This window comes from Phaseolus vulgaris, chromosome 4 (assembly GCF_000499845.2).
Source record: "Phaseolus vulgaris cultivar G19833 chromosome 4, P. vulgaris v2.0, whole genome shotgun sequence".
Lineage (NCBI taxonomy): Eukaryota > Viridiplantae > Streptophyta > Magnoliopsida > Fabales > Fabaceae > Phaseolus > Phaseolus vulgaris.
Window position 1 is genome coordinate 1,141,470 of NC_023756.2, and position 19,225 is coordinate 1,160,694.

Here is a 19,225-nt window from a genome sequence, read left to right on the forward strand (position 1 = left end):
TAAATCTAAATAATAAATGAATATATTTTTATATTTATGTAAGAGATATCTTTAAAAAACTTAAAGATTTTCTAAAAAATTATTAAGCAAATATTTTCAATGTTGTTTTTCTGAGATGGTGCCTGATGTAAAGACACTATGAGTGTATAAAATTTGGAGAGTTGAAGTCACAATCTTACAAAAGCATTTCCTAAGAATTATTTTAATGTACTTGTTCAGTAGATCAAGATTAAGCTGGCTAATTGAATGTCATCATACTTCGTGATGATTTTCATGATATTTTGATTTATATATGACAAGTTATAGAATTTTATAGCCTCAGACCTTGCAGTTATATTACAGTGAAGACAGAAAACAATTATCTCTTTAAGCATCATCAACTTTAAGTCCTTTTGAATACCATGCTTTCTTGTAGTTTCAACAATGTTAAAAGTGAAATAGACCACAATTCATCACTAAAACGTACCAGTGGACACTGAAGGAAGGAGCAAAAATGTCCTAGCTCAATCTAGTGCTCAAGCTAAAAGAATCTATAAATATGAGACTTATGAATGAATAGGGAGATATATAATTTTTAGTTTAATAGTTTTGTTCTATTTTCTTTCTTTCAATCTGTAAAAGTAGTATATTAAGTGGAGACTTATGAGTGTGTTCTACCACCTCCAGATATAAAAGGGATGGTGTAAAAGAAAGTGTGGAAAAATAGTAATTGAAAATTATAGGATTAGTGTTTGAAACAAAGAAGATTGTAATCGAAAAGGTAGAGAGATATTGTACAGAATTAGTAGGTGTTGAAGTGGCAGACAAAGGAATTTCAATTGTTTGAGTTAATTAAGGTCACAAGACAGAAGTCACCTCTTTCTACTAAGCTTCTGCACTACATCTTCTCATCATGTTCTGCTTCTTTTTTTTCCTTTTATAAGCATAGACTATTATCTTATATTATTAATATTAATATTAATATAGTTTTCATCATACACATTGTCATGTTTTTCATTATCATTGTTTCTTCTTGGGTGTTCTTTCATGTATTATGTCGTATGACAATTTTTTTCTTCTTCTAATACAAGAATCAGTACATAAGATAGTTTTTACATACCTTTTCAGCTGGTGCTTCCATGCTATCACAAATATATAATTCCTTTAAATGAAGAAGTTTCTTTGAAAAAGTTTTAACTTGGGACATACCTATGTAGAAAGCTATTGAAGACTCGGAAAAGTAGCAGTTTTACATTCCATTCATTCATGTTGTAGAATTCCAATCTTTCCAAAGACAGAAATGAAGAAGACTTGCTTCCATAAAATTCTGCACCAATGCTCACTATTACTACTGAACTGCAATTTGTATCGACAAAAATGTACTTAGTACTCTAAGATTCTTCAATTTTCTCAAATGCATTGGCATATTTGTCATTTTTGTAAGTGTAAATTCAAGTTGGTTAGTTTATGCCAATTTGAGGACAACTCCTTCAGGTCGTAACAAATGTTCAGCTTCAGTATTAACAAGTTATAGAGCAAACATGTTGATAATAACATAGCATACATAATTTTGCTTTTATATTTATATATATATTTAGGAAACAATGTATGAGGAAGGAAAGGGTCTTATTTCTTTAATGTCTATTGTGCTGAATTTCAAACAATCACGTCTGAACTGTTGAATTTCTTTCATTCACATTGGGAGGGAGTTCTCTTCTCATATTCCAACAGTCTATTTTCTGCTATTGTTTGTGCTAACCAAATTTCTTTGGTTTGGGAATCCTTCATATCTTAAGTTTTAAGCACTCCCTTAACTCTGCTATGTATTGTTGTCTGTTTAAACTATAAAGGTCTTATTATGTATAAGGGTTGGGACACCCCTTAAGTGTCTCATTTTATTCTATTAATTTATTTATGATAAAAACAAAAAATATCTGGTTTGAAATCTTTTACCTTTAATTTCATCTGATATAGTATTTGGTACATGGCTTAGTACTTTGCATAATATTTTAGTTTATTTATTTGTCTTGGTTTTATATTCATGACTCTGCTGATAGTATTTGATTATTAGTTTCCAAAATTAAAAGGGGCAAAATTAATTGAAAGGGGAAAAAGTGCGCTTTATTTTGTTACTTGAAAAGCAAATTTAGAAGCAATAGACCCATGAAGAGGTTCAGAAGTCTCTAACAGTTCAATTCAATTTTGTAGTACATAACTTGTTCGCTGGCACAGGTAAAATATATTTTAAATTATCTAAAGCTTCTTCCATTAACAAATACATGTGCCTTTTTTTAAGGAGAATTTCAAGTTAAAGTTGTTAGGTGTGCATTCGTAGCTAATGTCTCCAAACATTGTAAAATATCTAATGTTGCTTCCAAAAACAAACAGGTATACCTTTTACAGTTCAATAATTACACAAGCTTTACATACCTAACATGTCAGGTGACAGGCTACACCATCCTGCCTCTGCAAATTTTATAAATAAATGGAAATCTAAGGAGGAAAATGTAATGTCAGAAGTAAAAGGTATTTGCAATGCTCACTGCTTCAATGCCACTCCCAACACAGCATGAGCACAAATACAACTTCAACTTCTATGAAAGGAAGTTTAAAAGTATTTACATTTCACAACTCCCTCTGCTTCTATTTCCCTCTCTCATGTAGGAATCACAATTTCAAACCCTTTTACTTGTTTTCTCTGTATTTCATCGTACAATGATACAAACAAACTTTGAAAGACCTGTGGAAGAAATAGGGTTGCAACACATGCATAACAGGTTACCATCACTTCTGAAGGTTTGCATCAAGGTAGAATGAGGGGTCAAGAAGAACATCCCTAAACAATTGCTTACAATCCTTTGTCAGCCGAAGAGGATGTCTCTCTCCGGATTCAGATTGGAATACTGTAAAAAATAAAATGTGCTTATCAATCAAATCATTAATTTAAAATTAACAAACTAACAAAGAAATCAGTAGACGAGTCATGATACATAATACATTAGCATAAGAGATTTTGTACAGCTACATTTTTAGATCAAACAAATCTCTAATAAATTATAGTTTAATCATATTGCTTCAATCAGATTCTACAATCACATAGCTAGGATCAGCTACAATTTACTATGCTCAGTTACTAATGCATTTGATATATATATGTCTATGTATTCTAATTGCTAGTTTAAGAAGCTCTACCATGACAGGAAAGATGTTGGAAATCAGGCTTATCCAATGTAAAATTTAGTAGAACAACAAAATAATAAAAATTACTAATGTGATTACTTTAACAATGTTGAAAACAAATATCCGTGAAAACATATATTGTGTTCATATTTTTATTCAACAAATATCAGCCCGATAATATCTGAAAACATATTAAGGTTTTATCCGTGAAAAGAAGAAGAAAAAAGAGTATGAAAAAGAGGAAGTAGCATAGTTATTTCTATCATTACTAATAAACAACATTGGTTTCATAACTTGGTTGATAAAGGCTCAGACAGGTAATTTCTTCATTTATTATGAATTCTGAGAATATAATTTTTTTGAAAGACAGGTAAAAACGCAGACCAGATATGTATAATCAAATGTGTCATTAGACCTGCATCCCTTCACCATCATTATCTGCATCACTGACAGATAATGTTGTCTTCCCTGAGACTGTTGCACGCCTGCATATGTATTTTTTGGCTGAAGTGATTATATTGTTTTGACAATATTCAACCTGTTATTTTTACTATTTTTTCTGTAAAACTCAGTCTTGATTGAACACATTAGACTTCTTTTAATGTTTAAAAATCTTCATTGAATATCACAAGACCTTTTTAATAAAGAAAAAAATGTTTTAAAATATTTTTAATTTCCACTTACAAGTTCGTCAGTTTCAATGATCTATCATTAAGTTTAAGTTCATTTTTTTGTTTGGTCAGAAACTGTAGTAGCATGAAATAAGAAGATGGAAGGAAAAATGTGACTATGAAAACCAATATACTTAGATAGCTAGATAAATGAAGATGATGCCGCCATAACTTCCAACCACAGAATACTCTGTTTGGAATGGATGCCAAATGCTATACCACCTTCACGATTTTCGTAGTAAAAATAGGAAACACATTTGGTTGGAATTTAACAACTGAATTTTTGGGGTCATTTTTTCTCCAGTTTAAGTGATCTATTATTAAGTTCAAGTTCATTTTTCTCTGTCAGAAACTGCCATAGCATGAAGTAGAAGAAAGAAGGAAAAATGTGACTATGAAAACAAATATACTCATATAGCTAGATAAATGAAGATGATGCCACCACAACTTCCTACTACAGACAACCTTCACGATCTAAAAATAGGAAACATATCTGGTTGAAATTTAATTACAACACGACAATTGAAATAATTTTGCACAAAAATAAGAATGTGATTTAAGTAATTGAACCATGAAAAACGTAGCTGAGAATTCCTCCTTTAATAAATATCATCATTTTAAGTATAACATGTGATACTCTTCATTTGGAAAATGACAATTACAGTGTTGTGTTTGCAACTAACACTACAAGACAATCATTTATTAGAAACCAATTTTAGAGACAAAAAATAATTAGTTGTTATATTGACTAAATTAAAGACCATTTTAAATACTGAAAAAAATTTGGTTTCTAAATTATTTTCTATTATTGTTAAATGATTTTTAAATTGGTATCTAATTAGTTACCAAGATTTTCAAATTTAGAATCTCCAAAATGGTCTCTAATTTGGTCATTGTAATAATTAATTATTTTTTTGTCTAAAAGTAATTTTTATTTAATGATTTTCTTGTAATGTAAAAAAATTGCAATTGAATAGGAATAGAGATATTGTCGAGAATTAGCACCTATTGTGAAGTGGCAGAATGGAAATAGGTCTGTCTAATTTTTAACTTGTGGCTCATCTTATTACTAAATATTCAGATCTTGGATGTGAGCAATCTTTCCCCAATCTTCGCCTTCTGGATTCTGACAACGCTCTTTCAGCAATGGACAATTCTGGATTGTAAGAGAAGACAATGATTTGGGCAGACCCTCCTTTGGTAAGCATTGAAGGCTGGGACAATTAACAAGTTTGAGAGAGGAGAGGTGGCAGAGACCCTTGTACTCCATATTTTTAAGATTTGGACAATTCCCGATGTCTAGATAGGTGAGAGAGCTTGGCAGCAAAACTTCATCAGGAAACTCCACTTCCAAAGTTTCAATAGTCAAGTGTTCAAGACATGTGTTGGGATCCAAGCTCTCTCTCAAGGAGGCGATATGTTTTAAACTTGAAAGAGTCATATATTCTAAATTTAATGGCAAACCTCCAACTAGGAACATCTCCAATTTTGGACATCCGAATATCTGCAACACAGTAAGAGACGGAAAAAAAATTTGCATGGGTTTCCCCAACAACTTCAAATTCTCATCCCCTATTAATGGTGTAGATAATCCTTCACTCAAGAATGATTCAAATTGTGGGCATTCATCAATGCATAGACTCACGAGATGATTGTGTGCGTGGTCCTGTGAAATTCTTCTCAAGTTTTGGCAGTTATTCAGATAAAGACAATGGAGCTTGGGAAAGAAATCTAGTCGAAAGATTGTAAGAGAGTGGCAACCACCAGAAAAACTCATTTCACGAAGTAAATTGAAATGGATCATGGGAATATTCACAGGTAGGCATGAACAAATATCCAAGGTTTCAAGCGTAGATGTGTTCATACTGTTTCCGCTAATTATGAGCTCACCACTAACAACCACTTTCTTTAATTGAAGATGTTGCTCTAACAAACCTTTCAACTTTGGACAATCACGCATAGAAAGATCTTGAAGACGTGGAAAAGAAGTAGTTTTACATTCCCATTCTTCCCATTCCTTCATATTGTCGAACTTCAATCTCTCTAAGGATGCAAATGAAGAGTTACTCCCATAAAATTCAGCTCCAATGCTCACTATTCCATCAAGCCCTGTAATCTCAAGGGTCTTCAGTGATGACAAAAGTCCAAGGGGAGGCAAACATAGGCAGTATTTACAGTTCTCCAACTTTAAGAACACCAGATTTGATAACGAATTATCGAATACCCAACTTGAGAATTCGGTACCACTGTAGTTCCCGATTGACAAACGCTCCAAGTGTGTGTGAGGTTGTAGATTCTCAAGTACTTTCTTTTCTTTTCTTGGATCATCAGGGATGTGGTCCGACTTCCATTTTAATTCTAGCTCCACAAGGTCTTTATCTTTCATATTTGCTTCTAATGCATCCAAAGGATTGAAAATATTCTGCACGTCACTCATTGATAGCCTTCCATGAAGATTGAGTCCTCCCAGTTGCTTAGTACTTAGCTCACTATTTCTATCCACGAGAAATGGACTCAGTACTTGAAGATTCTTCAATTCTCCAAAATGCATTGGCATCTTCCTCACTCTTGTATCCTTAAATTCCAAACAACGCAATTTGGTAAGTTTATGCAAATTTAAGGGCAAATCCTCCAACTCTGAACAACTGTTTAACTTCAGTATTAGTAAGTTATAGAGCAAACATATCGTGTCAGGTAGTTTTTGTATCCCAGTACGCGAAAGATCTAACGATTGGAGATGTTTAAGATCACCTACAGAATCTGGGACCTCTCTAAGGTCTAAACAACCACGGAAAGATAACACGCGTATAAACTTAATTTCGGAAAAGAAATTATGTATCAAAATCTTGAAATGCCATTTAGCTCTCCAAGGATTTGAGATAGGAAGAAATGAACGAAGTCTTTTAGCATCAGTTAAACTCTCAAAACCATCAAAACTTTTGACGTCACAGAATTCAAATGAAAAATGACGGGTTGTTTTAGGCATACATTTTTCATTATCAAATTTCAACTTGAAACAGAAATCCGCACATACATATTTTGCCAAATCATTCAGAAGGTCATGCATGACGAAATGCCCTACGATGCTTGATTGTTGAAAAAAAGACCTTGACAGTAGATCATTGAAGTACTCTTCACCAACTTCTTCTGGATGTCTAATTTGTTGTGGACTCTTTAGAAAATTTTGCGCCATCCACAACAAAATTAACTCTTCCTTCACAAACTCATAATCTTTGGGGAATAAGGCACAATAAGCAAAGCACCTTTTAAGATGAGAAGGAAGATAGCGATAGCTCAAAAATAACGCAGGAATAATTTCACTGTGTTCTTTTGGTAACTCCCATATCTCACTTTCCAATATGTTCTTCCAATCTGAAATGGATGACTTTGTGCGTAAAAGACATCCAATTGTTTTCAAAGCTAAAGGTAATCCCTTGCACCTCTCAACTATCCTTCTACCAACCTTCATTAACTCATCATTCAATTCAAGATCACCATCTTTTAATGCATGATTTTTAAAAACTTTCCAGCATTCATCCTCTCCTAATTGCTTCAGAAGATGCACTTCAGACCTCATGCTAGAAGCAACTTTCTCACCACGAGTTGTGACAAGAATTCTACTTCCTGGAGCTCCACAGCTAAGAGGAGTTCGCACAGCTTCCCATTCTGCTGGTTTTTCGTTCCAAACATCATCCAAAACAAGAAAAAATTTCTTTCCTGACAATTTTTCTTTCAGTTTTTTGTGAACCATTTCTAGGTTCCCATTATCATCTTTTTGATTTGCGATTGCCTCAAGAATTGTTCTTGTCACGGTCAAAACATGAAAATGATCAGAAACACAAACCCAGGCTTTGATATCAAATTTTACATCTTCGATCTTTGGGTCATTGTACACATGCTGGGCGAGTGTGGTCTTACCCAACCCTCCCATGCCCACAATGGAAAGTATTGATGGGTGGTTAGGATTGTCGATTTCAGATGTGAGCCAATTAATGATTATATCTTTATCAGCATCTCTACCGTAAATAACACTTTCAGCCACCAAAGAAGATGATGGCAATTTCTGTGAAGCGTTACTACCTGATCCATCACCAGAATCCACCAAAGAAGCGAGCCTGTCGAATAAAACCTGAAGAAAGGCGGAAAGAAAAGCACCACCAACAACTTCTGCTGCCATGGTTGGAAATGAAGTGAAATGGATTGAATGCAGGAATGAATGGCAAAGTGATGAGAAGAGTAGTTACAAAAGATGACTTGACTTTAAAAAGAACATATTTTTGTTTAATGGGAACTCAACCAATATAAAATGTGAGCTGTTGGATATTGATTCAACGGTTGTGATGAATGAAAGTACGGCGGGAAGAGGAACGTACAATGCAATAATTGTTGACAACTGTAATCCATGAATGTATGTCTCATCATTAGGTGAAATATTAAATGATTTTTATCCTTACCAATATTAGGTGAAACAATAATTTTAATTGTTTGAATACAGTGACGTTTTTATCTTTATGAGTCATCGTGAATTGATGTACTTTGTTGGTTCTACATTTATTTCATAAGATAACTGTAATTTTGCAATTATTTGTTCTATGTATAATAGTGTGGTTAAAATACTATGCAAACAAGACTAATAGAAGTATGAGTCTTGACCACCCTCTTTTTTAGGTTTTTTTCCTTTAATTCCTTCTAATTACAGAATTTTATAGCCTCAGACCCTGCATTTATATTACAGTGAAGACAGAAAACAACTATCTCTTTAAGCATCATCAACTTTAAGTCCTTTTGAATAACATGCTTTCTGTAGTTTCAACAATATTAAAAGTGAAATAGACCACAATTCATCACTAAAACGTCCCAGTGTACACTGAAGGAAGGAGCAAAAATGTCCTAGCTCAATCTAGTGCTCAAGCTAAAAAAATCTATAAATATGAGACTTATGAATGAATAGGGAGATATATAATTTTTAGTTTAATAGTTTTGTTCTATTTTCTTTCTTTCTATTTGTAAAAGTAGTATATTAAGTGGAGACTTATGAGTGTGTTGTACTACCTCCAGATATAAAAGGGAATGGTGTAAAAGAAAGTGTGGAAAAATAGTAATTGAAAATTATAGGATTAGTGTTTGAAACAAAGAAGATTGTAATGGAAAAGGTAGAGAGATATTGAGCAGAACTAGCAGGTGTTGAAGTTTCAGATATTGTAAAGGAAAATAAAAGAGTGTGAGAGTGGAGAGGTGACAGATAGGTGAGACTCAGATATTGCAGATAATCCTTCACTCATCAGTATATAGACTAGGGGTGGGCATGGATTGGATTTTCCAAAATCCAATCTACATCCAATCCAAATCCAAATAAATGGATTGGATTTAAAATCCATATCCACTTTAACAAATCCATATATATTTGGATTTTTTTTTAAATCCATTTAAAGTGGATTCGATCTAGATTAAATCCACTTTGTTAAATCCATTTTGTCAATTACATTAAATCCATTTTGATATGAACATACACTAACTTGGCTCAAACTGGGCCTAAGCCGACTCAACCTGGACGCACACCAAAATCAACTCGGGCCTGGACGACTCGACATCAGCCTGGGCTCGGACTACTCGATATCGGCCCAGGCCCGGACAACTCGACATCGAACGTGCCCTCTCAGCTCGACATCGGCCCGAGCCCAGACGACAAGACATCATGCCCGGGACCGGACAACTCGACATCGGCCCGAGCCCAGACGACAAGACATTAGGCCCAGGACCGAACAACTCAACATCAGCCTGGGCCCGTACAATTCAAGATCGATACGGGCCCGTACGACTTGAGATCGGCCCGGGCCCGTATGACTCGAGATCGGCCCGGGCCCGTATGACTCGAGATCGTCCCGGGCCCGTACGACTTGACATCGGCCCCGGCCCGTACGACTCGACATCGGCCCGGGCCCGTACGACTCGACATCGGCCCGGGCCCGTACGACTCGACATCGGCCCGGGCCCGTACGACTCGACATCGGCCCGGGCCCGTACGACTAGACAACGGCCCGGGCCCGTACGACTAGACATCGGCCCGGGCCCATACGACTAGACATCGGCCCGGGCCCGTACGACTAGACATCGACCCGGGCCCGTACGACTCGACATCGGCCCGGGCCCGTACGACTCGACATCGGACCGGGCTCGTACGACTCGAGATCTGCCTGGGCCAGCACGACTAGAGGCCCGGACCTATACGACTCGAGATCGGCCTGGGCCCGTACGACTCGACATCGGCCCGGGCCCGTACGACTAGAGATCGGCCCGGGCCCGTACGACTCGACATCGGCCCGGGCCCGTACGACTCGAGATCGGCCTGGGCCCGTACGACTCGACAGCGGCCCAGGCCCGTACAACTCGACATTGGCCCGGGCCCGTACAACTCGACTCGAGATCAGCCTGAGCCCGCACGACTCGAGATTGGCCCGAGCCTATACGACTCGAGATTGGCTCGGGCCCGTACGACTCCAGATCGGCCCAGGCCCGTACGACTCGACATCGGCCCGGGCCTGCTCAGCTCAACATCAGTCTAGGTCCATGACAACGGCCCGAGCCCGCTCGACTCGACATCGGCTCGGGCCCGCTCGACTTGACATCAGCCCGGGCTCGTTCAACTTGACATCGACATGGGCCCGCTCGGCTCAATATTGACCTTGGCCCGCTCAGCTCTGAATCGGCGTCGGCCCGGACGACTCGACATCGGTTCGGGCCCGGACACTTGACAACGACCCGGGTCCGAACGACCCGACATCGGTTCGGGCCTGCTCTGCTCCACATCGGCCCGGATTGTCTTGGCTCAACTTGGATCGGGCCAAGTCGAAACCCAACCCAAAATGCAATTTGGATAATCCAAAAATGTATCCAATCCATATCTAATCCATATCCAATTAAATGGATTGGATTTAAAATCCAAAAATATGGATTTGGATTTAAGATAAATCCATTTAAATGGATTAAAACTAATATGGATTTGGATCCTTATGGATTGGATTTTGTAATTTGGATTTTTTGCCCACCCTTAATATAGACTCATGAGATCATTCAATTCGTGCTTGTTTGTGTCCTTGCAAAAAAATAGTTAAAACTCGAAAGAATTTCTGAACATAAGTGTTTTTCAACTTAGAATCTCTTAACAGGATCTGCTGCAAGGAAAGAGGATATTCTTTACCATCATGTTGTAAAGTTCCAATAAATGAGTACAGATTTTCATTAGGATCCTCACATTTAACCATGGCCCTGAACTTTTGGAGAGATTTTTCATCATGAAGATGAGTTGTCACCTCCAAAGCATGCTTTAATATCAGATTAGTTTCTCCGTCAAGATTCATAGTCTCGACATAATTTTATTTTATTGTTTTGAAAGATCTCAAATTGGTTTTACTTTCATTTAAAAATTGTCACAATCTTTTTTTTTTCTAATATTGTTTCATTTACTAACTCTACAGTGGGACTTAATACCGATTTAGTATTATTTTTTCAGGTTGGTAGTAATTAGGTATTAAATTTGGATGAGATTTTGATATGCGATTTTGAAAGGAAGAATACTGTGGTGGTTGTTAGCTGCAATTTAAGGTTATCTTTAAAGTCACTGTGGATTGATGCACTTTGTTGGTTCTATGTTTGTTTCATAAGGTTAGTGTAGTTTTTTAGCAATGTTTTGAATAATGTAGTGGTTTTTCCAATGTGTAATAGTGTGATTAAAATACTATGCGCAAACAAGGTTTTCTTTGTTTCTAGCAATTAATTATATAGTTTTGTGACTTTAGGATATTTTACTCATCTTATTTTGAAGTAGGATATGATTTAAATTTTTTTTATCAGCAGGATATGCTTTTGTGATGGAAGTATGGTGTTTTAGTTATAGTGATATTAAATATATTAACAAGCTTTCACCTATAGGCCATAAAAGATTTTGTATTTGACATATGTATTCAAATTTAAAGAAGAAGTTAATATGTTGAAGAATATCATGTGGAGTATTGAGTTTCCATGGTGCACAGAACATAGAAGAAGGCCAAAATGCTCATTCAGGGATAATGGAAGACATTGACCACGCACCAAAGAGGAACAAACGGAAAGAGCAAAAACAGAGAAAAGATGAACAATTTCTTACTTTGTTATTCATTTTCTGGACAGAAAACAACAGATTGCTATTTGTAAAAGAAAGGAACCTAAGTAAGAAGGCCCATTAGGAAAAACAAAACCAAGCCCAATAGAAAATAAACTACAAAAATAATGAAGCCCAATAGCCTTCCTCAAGCTGGAGGTTGATAATTTTTCAACCCAAGCTTGGAAACCATCTACCCAATATGGATTGATCAAGGACCTTGGTGACAATGTCAACATGTTGCTCAGAACCCTTGAAAGGGAGAAGATGAAATAATTCAGATTGTAGTTTATCTCTAAAGACGTGACACTCTATTTCGATATGTTTCATGTGTTTGAGAAAAATAAGATTTGAAACAATGTGTCGGACAACTTGATTATCGCAGAACAGATTGGCATTTTGTTGAATATTGATCTGAAGATCTTGCAGAAGAAAAATGAGCCATTGGATTTTACTATGCAGTGGTAGCAAGAGCTCGATATTCAGTTTCGGACGAAGAGCGCAAAATAGTACTTTTTTTTTGTTTTCCACGAAATCAAGTATTCTAACTCTAGCTTCAACTTGTGGAAAAAATATATTGATCACTTGAATAAATTTTAGGTATTTTTTGAGTATTTCTAATTTTAATATATTATTTAAATAAAAATAATAATTTTCTTATCAGTTAGATATAAAATGTTGCTTTTAAAATGAAAATAATGTTAATATTTGAATCTCATGATAGAAATTTTGTATTTGGTTTATATGTAAGAAAGTTATGCTATATATAAAGTGTATGATTACAAAATTAATGAAACTCTTCCATACGATAGATTTCTTCTTGTACAAATATATTTTGTACTGTGCATTCACAATCACATGCATTTAGCAAAGTGAGAGGGAGTGAAAGAAAATCTTTATTGGTAAAAGATTCTAAATCCTCTCTTTGAATATACAAGATTTGTAAGAGGAGGTGTTGGCTCCCAATAATCAGTTTTTATCTCCAACTATACAAGACAATACTTGGTGAACAAGAAAATTTACACTTATGTAACTTTGTTGTTGCTGTTCAGAGTCTTTAAACTTTTAGTGCAGAGCAAGACTTTTTCTGTTGCAGAAGGATCCCCAGATTGTAGAGGAGGTAATAAAGTAGTAAAATATAATTAACTCTTATTTTTGAATGGGAAGAGAGTATACTAGGATGTGAAATAAAACAGGAGAGACATGGTTTTTTTATTGGAAGAATCAGATTTGTTTGAGAATGGATATGAAATAAAACAAAAGAAGAGAGCACACTCAGAAACCCTCCACACAGATTAAATTAACGTTGCACTTTCTCCAACAATCTTGCCACAAGTTTGCTCTTCATCCTCTGGAACTCATATCTAAGCTTGAGTAGGGAGATGGATGGTGTTTGTAACACGCCATTGTACTTATTTTCTCTGTATAATAAATATCATGGTACACTGCTACAAACCAACTTTGGAAGAGCTGTGGAAGAAATAAGGTAGAAACAAAAGCATAAGAACATTGTTTCATTTAAATCATTAACTTAAAAATCAAGAAAGAATGAATGTATCCATCATAAATACATCAGCTTACTGATTTTATAGAGCTTCATGTTTAGATTTTTCCCATTAAATTGCAGTGCTAAAGCTTCACAATGTTAATTGCATTCGCAGCAAGCTGCATGTTTAGATAACAAATGTGTTGAGCCATATTGATTAAAGGAGATTCTGCAATGGGGTTGGAGTAGCTACATACAGCTTGAATTGAGTATGCTGAGTGAGTGATGTAGTTGATAAAGCACATGTCTCTGCCATCACATGGAAAATGTTGGACACAAGGAGGTCTGGCTAAAGAAAATTTCAAGGCTCATCAGTTTATTGTAATTAACACATGCCTGCTGAGCTATACAATCTTAAACACATGCCTTTTAATTCCAATTACAAGTTCCTTAGATACAGAATGTCCCTTATGTCCTCTGCAGTTTCCATTCATGTTTCTAAATTGCTTCTGAAGTTAACATTTTATATAGAGGAAATATTCTTTAATTCAGACAGAAGCAATTTTAAAAATTAATAAAATTTTGTACCTTCAGACAAAGTTTTGCAGAAACAACTTGATAGAAGATGTCTAGAGCGATTAGTTGAAGTGAAGAAGGCTTTGTGTGGGTTTGGCACTGAAATGGATGGATGTGTGGCCTTGCACATTGGACCCTTTTTTAAGAAAATTTCAAGACTCATCAGTTTATTCTAATTAATTACCAAATGAGGTATAGAATCTTACACCAAGTTAGATTTCAGCTTAAACGCATTTCACATTAAGTGAAGTTGCCTAAGTCATACCCCAAGAATTGAGACCAGTCATAGCATGTCACCTATTCCACAGCACCAGAACCAAACTCACTCTATATCTATAAAACAAAAAGCTGAATTTCAGTGTTGGAATATTTGTTAATTATCTGACAAAGACTACAATCATATTGCCAAAGTATCGTATAAAAGATGCTTTCAATTAGTAAATAAAGTTAAGATATTTCTAATCCCAGGTATTTATATTATTTAGTTGAAGTCATGCATTAAATGAACTAACTAGCAGTGTATGAATCAAATAATTTATAAAATATAAAGTTGAGTTTTATCTTACTGAGGGCTAAATATGATTTAAAAATCTTGATGGAATATCCCAAGAGCTTTTTAATAAAGAAAAAAGTGGTTTAAAAATACTTTAAATTCCAACTAAAGTTCCTTAGACACAGAATGTCCCTTATGTCCACTGCAGTTTCCATTCATCTTTCCTCCACTCAACCCATAATAACTTAATTCTTGGGATCATTTAGTTTCAGTGATCTATTATTATTAAGTTTAAGTTCAATTTTTTTATTTTTTTTCCCAGAAACTGTAGTAGCACGAAATAAGAAGATAGAAGAAAAAATGTGGCTATGAAAACAAATATACTTAGATAGCTAGATAGATGAAGATGATGCCGCCATAACTTCCAACTACATAATACTCTATTGGGAATAGATGACAAATGCAAGACCACCTTCACGATTTTGGTAGTATTCTAAAAATAGGAAACAGATTTGGTTGGAATTTAATTTCAACGGAACAATTGAAATAATTTTCCACAAAAATAAGAATAAAATAAAAGTAATTGATTCATGAAAAACGTAGCTGAGCCATCCTCATTTAATAAATATAATCAGTTTAAGTATAACATGTGCTGCATTTGTTTGGAGAATGGCAATTAAAGGGTTACCGTTGTGGAGAATTGGAACCTGTTGAAGTGGCAGACAAATTGAAATAGTTCCACGTTTAATTTTGAACTTGTGACTCATCTTATGACCAAACTTGCAGTTGTTGGATGTGAGCAATCTTTGTCCAGTCTTCGCCATCTGGATTCCGACAACGTTCCTTCAGCAATGGACAACGCCATATTGTAAGACAAGAGATGGATTTGGGGAGACCCTCCGCTGGTAAGCATTCAAGGCTGGGACAATCCTCAAGTGAGAGAAAGGAGAGGTGGCAGAGACCCTTGTAGTGCATCTTTTTAAGATTTCGGCATTCATGGATTCCTAGAAAGGTGAGAGAGCGTGGCAGCAAAACTTCATCGGGAAAACACTCCACGTCCAACTGTTGAATAGTCAAGCCTTGAAGAGATGTGTTGGGATCCAAGTTGTCTCTCAAGGAGGCGATAAGTTTTAAACATGAAAGAGACGTTCTTTTTATATTTAATGGCAAACCTCCATCTCGGAACAACTCAACTTCTGGACACTTAATTATATGCAGCCCGGTAAGGGACGGAAACAGGATTTGCATGGGTTTGGGAAACAGGAATGATTTAAATTGAGGGCAATCATAAATATATAGATTCATGAGATGATTATGAGCGTACTCCTGTGAAATTCTTTCTATGTGGTGGCAGTCCATCAGAAAAAGAGAACGGAGCTTTGGAAAGAAATGTAGTCGAAAGATGCCATCAGTATGCGATGTGTCCATACTGTTTCCGCTAATTCTGACCTCATCACTAACAACTTCTTTCGTACCTTTCAGTTTCGGACATTCATTCACATGAAGCCTTTGAAGACGTGGAAAAGAAGTAGTTTTACACTCCCATTCTTCCCATTCCTTCATATTGTGGAATTCCAACCTCTCCAAGGATGCAAACGAAGAGTTGCTCCCATAAAATTCAGCACCAACGCTCACTATTCCATCAAACCCTCTAATTATGAGGGTCTTCAGTGATGACAAAAGTCCAAGGGAAGGCAAACATAGGCAGTATTTACAGTTATGCAAATGCAAGATCACCAGATTTGATAATGAATTATCGGATACCCAACTTGGGAATTTTGTACCACTGTAGTTACTCATTGACAAATTCTCCAAGTGATTGGAAGGTTGTAGATTCTGAAGTACTTCATTTTCTTTCCTTGCATCATCAGGGATGTGGTCCCACTTCCATTGTAATTCTAGCTCCACAAGGTGTTTATCTTTCATATTTGCTCCTAATGCATCCAAAGGATTGGAAATATTCTGCACGTCATTGATTGATAGCCTACCATGTTGATTGAGTCCTCCCAGCTGTTTAGTACTTAGCTCACTATTTCTGTCCACAAAAACCGGATTCAGTACTCGAAGATTCTTCAATTCTCCAAAATGCATTGGCATCTTTCTCACTTTTGTACCTTCAAATTCCAGGCAACGCAATTTGGTAAGCTTATGCAAATTTAAGGGAAACTCCTCCAACATTGAACAAGAGCTCAACTTCAGTATTAATAAGTTATAGAGCAAACATATCGAGTCAGGTAGCTTTTGTATCCCAGTACACGAAAGATCTAACGATTGGAGATGTTTAAGATCACCTACAGAATCTGGGACCTCTCTAAGGTCTAAACAACCACGAAAAGATAACACGCGTATAAACTTTATTTTGGAAAACAAATCATGTATCGAAATCTTGAAATGCCACCTACCTCTGCAAGCTTCTGGGATAGGAAGAAATGAACGAAGTCTTTTAGCATCAGTTAAACTCTCAAAACCATCAAAACTTTTGACGTCACAGAATTCAAATGAAAAATTACGGGTTGTTTTCGGCATACATTTTTCATTATCAAATTTCAACCTGAAACAGAAATCCGCACATACATATTTTGCCAAATCATTCAGAAGGTCATGCATGACGAAACGTCCTACGATGCTTGATTGGTTAAAAAAACACCTTGACAGTAGATCATTGAAGTACTCTTCACCAACTTCTTCTGGAAGTCTAATTTGTTCTGGACACAATAGAAAATTTTGCGTCATCCACATCAATATTAACTCCTCCTTCACAAACTCATAATCTTTGGGGAATAAGGCACAATAAGCAAAGCACCTTTTAAGATGAGAAGGAAGATGGCGATAGCTCAAAAATAACGCAGGAATAATTTCACTGTGTTCTTTTGGTAGCTCCCATATGTCACTTTCCAATATGTTCTTCCAATCTGAAAAGGATGACTTTGTGCTCAAAAGACGTCCAATTGTTTTCAGAGCTAGAGGTAATCCCTTGCACTTCTCAACTATTCTTCTACCAACCTTCATTAACTCATCATTCAATTCAAGATCACCATCTTTTAATGCATTATTTTCAAAAACTTTCCAGCATTCACCCTCTCCTAATTGCTTTAGAAGATGCACTTCAGACCTCATGCTAGAAGCAACTTTCTCACTGCGAGTTGTGACAAGAATTTTACTTCCTGGAGCCCCATAGCTAAGAGGAGTTCCCACAGCTTCCCATTCAGCTGGTCTTTCGTTCCAAACATCATCCAAAACAAGAAGAAATTTCTTTCTTGACAATTTTTCTTTCAGTTTTTTGTGAACCATTTCTAGGTTAACACTATCATCTTTTTGATTTGTGATTGCCTCAAGAATTGTTCTTGTCACCGTCAAAACTTGAAAATGATCAGAAACACAGACCCATGCTTTTATATCAAATTTTGTATCTTCGATCTTTGGGTCACTGTACACATGCTGGGCGAGTGTGGTCTTACCCAACCCACCCATGCCCACAATGGAAAGTATTGATGGCTGGTTAGGATTGTCGATTTCAGATGTGAGCCAATTAAAGATTATATCTTTGTCAGCATCTCTACCGTAAATAACACTTTCAACCACCAAAGAAGATGATGGCAATTTCTGTGACACTCTACTGCCTGATCTATCATTATCATCAGAATAAGTACCCTTTTTCAAACCAAGAGCATCCTTTTGGTTTGCAAGATATTCTAGTCTCCGCAGGACTTCTTTCATCCCTGATTCAATTTTCTTGTTAAATGAACTGAAAGTAGAGTTGAAGAAATTTGATACCTTGTAAGTACAAGTTTGAGGTTGGGATTGAGCTTCGACTTGGCATCTGGTGAGCTTATGGTCTATTTCACCCAACAGATCCTCTGCATCAAAGACAGCCTCTTTGACAGCAACAAGCCATGCTTTGACGTGTGGATCTGTGAGCTGCTTTAGTTCAGCATCATCAGCGAGAGCATTTATGGAATGCAGCATGATGTTCAAATTGGCGAGCAGTTTCTCATCAAGTTTTCTTCTACGAAAGAAGTCTAGAAATTGAGGAGAAGCGAGCCTGTCGAATGCAACCTGAAGAAAGGCGGAAAGAAGAGCACCACCAACAAGTGCTGCTGCCATAGTAGGAGTTGGAAATGAAGTGAAATGGATTGAATGCAGGAATGAATGGCAAAGTGATAAGAAGAGTAGTTAGAAAGGATGACTTGACTTTAAAAAGAACATGTTTTTGTTTAATGGGAACTCAACCAATATAAAATGTGAGCTGTTGGTTGTGATGAATGAACGAATGGGAAGAGGGTTGTGGGCCCCAGTGAAGCAATAATTGTTAACTGTTTCTGATAAGAAAAGTGTTGACAACTGTAATCCATGAATGGATGTCTGATAATAAGATGAAACAAATCATCAGTGAAATCTGACAGTAGTTCCAAACCAAAATTTTAACTGTTTGGATAATATCTCATTCCAAATAATATTTTTGATATTATATTCATGCAAATTTAATTGATGTACTAATTCGCATCCTTTCCTTATTCACTTAATTTTGTTTCTTTGTCTCTTTATTTATCACTTAATATACCTTAAAAACATAAAAGATATATGATATTGGAGGAGTTTGATTTATTTATTCATATACTCTATATAATAAATGAATATATTTTTATATTTATGTAAGAGATATTTTTAAAAAACTTAAAGATTTCCTAAAAAATTATTAAGCA

General features: G+C 35.9%; 2 protein-coding genes and 1 pseudogene across 7 annotated transcripts; all 3 read right to left on the bottom strand.

The window, feature by feature from the left end:
- LOC137836710 (putative disease resistance RPP13-like protein 1) overlaps nucleotides 1-19,225 on the bottom strand; it is a 104,756-nt pseudogene that overhangs the window by 38,381 nt on the left and 47,150 nt on the right.
- On the bottom strand, nucleotides 4,900-8,083 carry LOC137836572 (putative disease resistance RPP13-like protein 1). Its single transcript, XM_068645235.1, has one exon. It carries the CDS (start codon nucleotides 8,005-8,007, stop codon nucleotides 4,900-4,902), a length of 3,108 nt encoding a protein of 1,035 aa, XP_068501336.1. The 5' UTR covers nucleotides 8,008-8,083.
- LOC137836706 (putative disease resistance RPP13-like protein 1) lies at nucleotides 12,847-18,742 on the bottom strand. 6 transcript variants are annotated; one of them, XM_068645408.1, is made up of 6 exons: nucleotides 15,211-18,742; nucleotides 14,295-14,362; nucleotides 14,042-14,165; nucleotides 13,711-13,798; nucleotides 13,549-13,632; nucleotides 12,847-13,437 (listed from the first exon to the last, which is right to left on the bottom strand). In XM_068645408.1, exon 1 carries the CDS (start codon nucleotides 18,624-18,626, stop codon nucleotides 15,291-15,293), a length of 3,336 nt encoding a protein of 1,111 aa, XP_068501509.1. In that variant the 5' UTR covers nucleotides 18,627-18,742; the 3' UTR covers nucleotides 12,847-13,437; nucleotides 13,549-13,632; nucleotides 13,711-13,798; nucleotides 14,042-14,165; nucleotides 14,295-14,362; nucleotides 15,211-15,290. The 6 variants fall into 6 exon arrangements, with proteins under 6 accessions (XP_068501509.1, XP_068501506.1, XP_068501508.1 ...); XM_068645405.1 differs by having other exon boundaries at nucleotides 13,711-13,802; XM_068645407.1 differs by having other exon boundaries at nucleotides 13,549-13,802; nucleotides 15,230-18,742.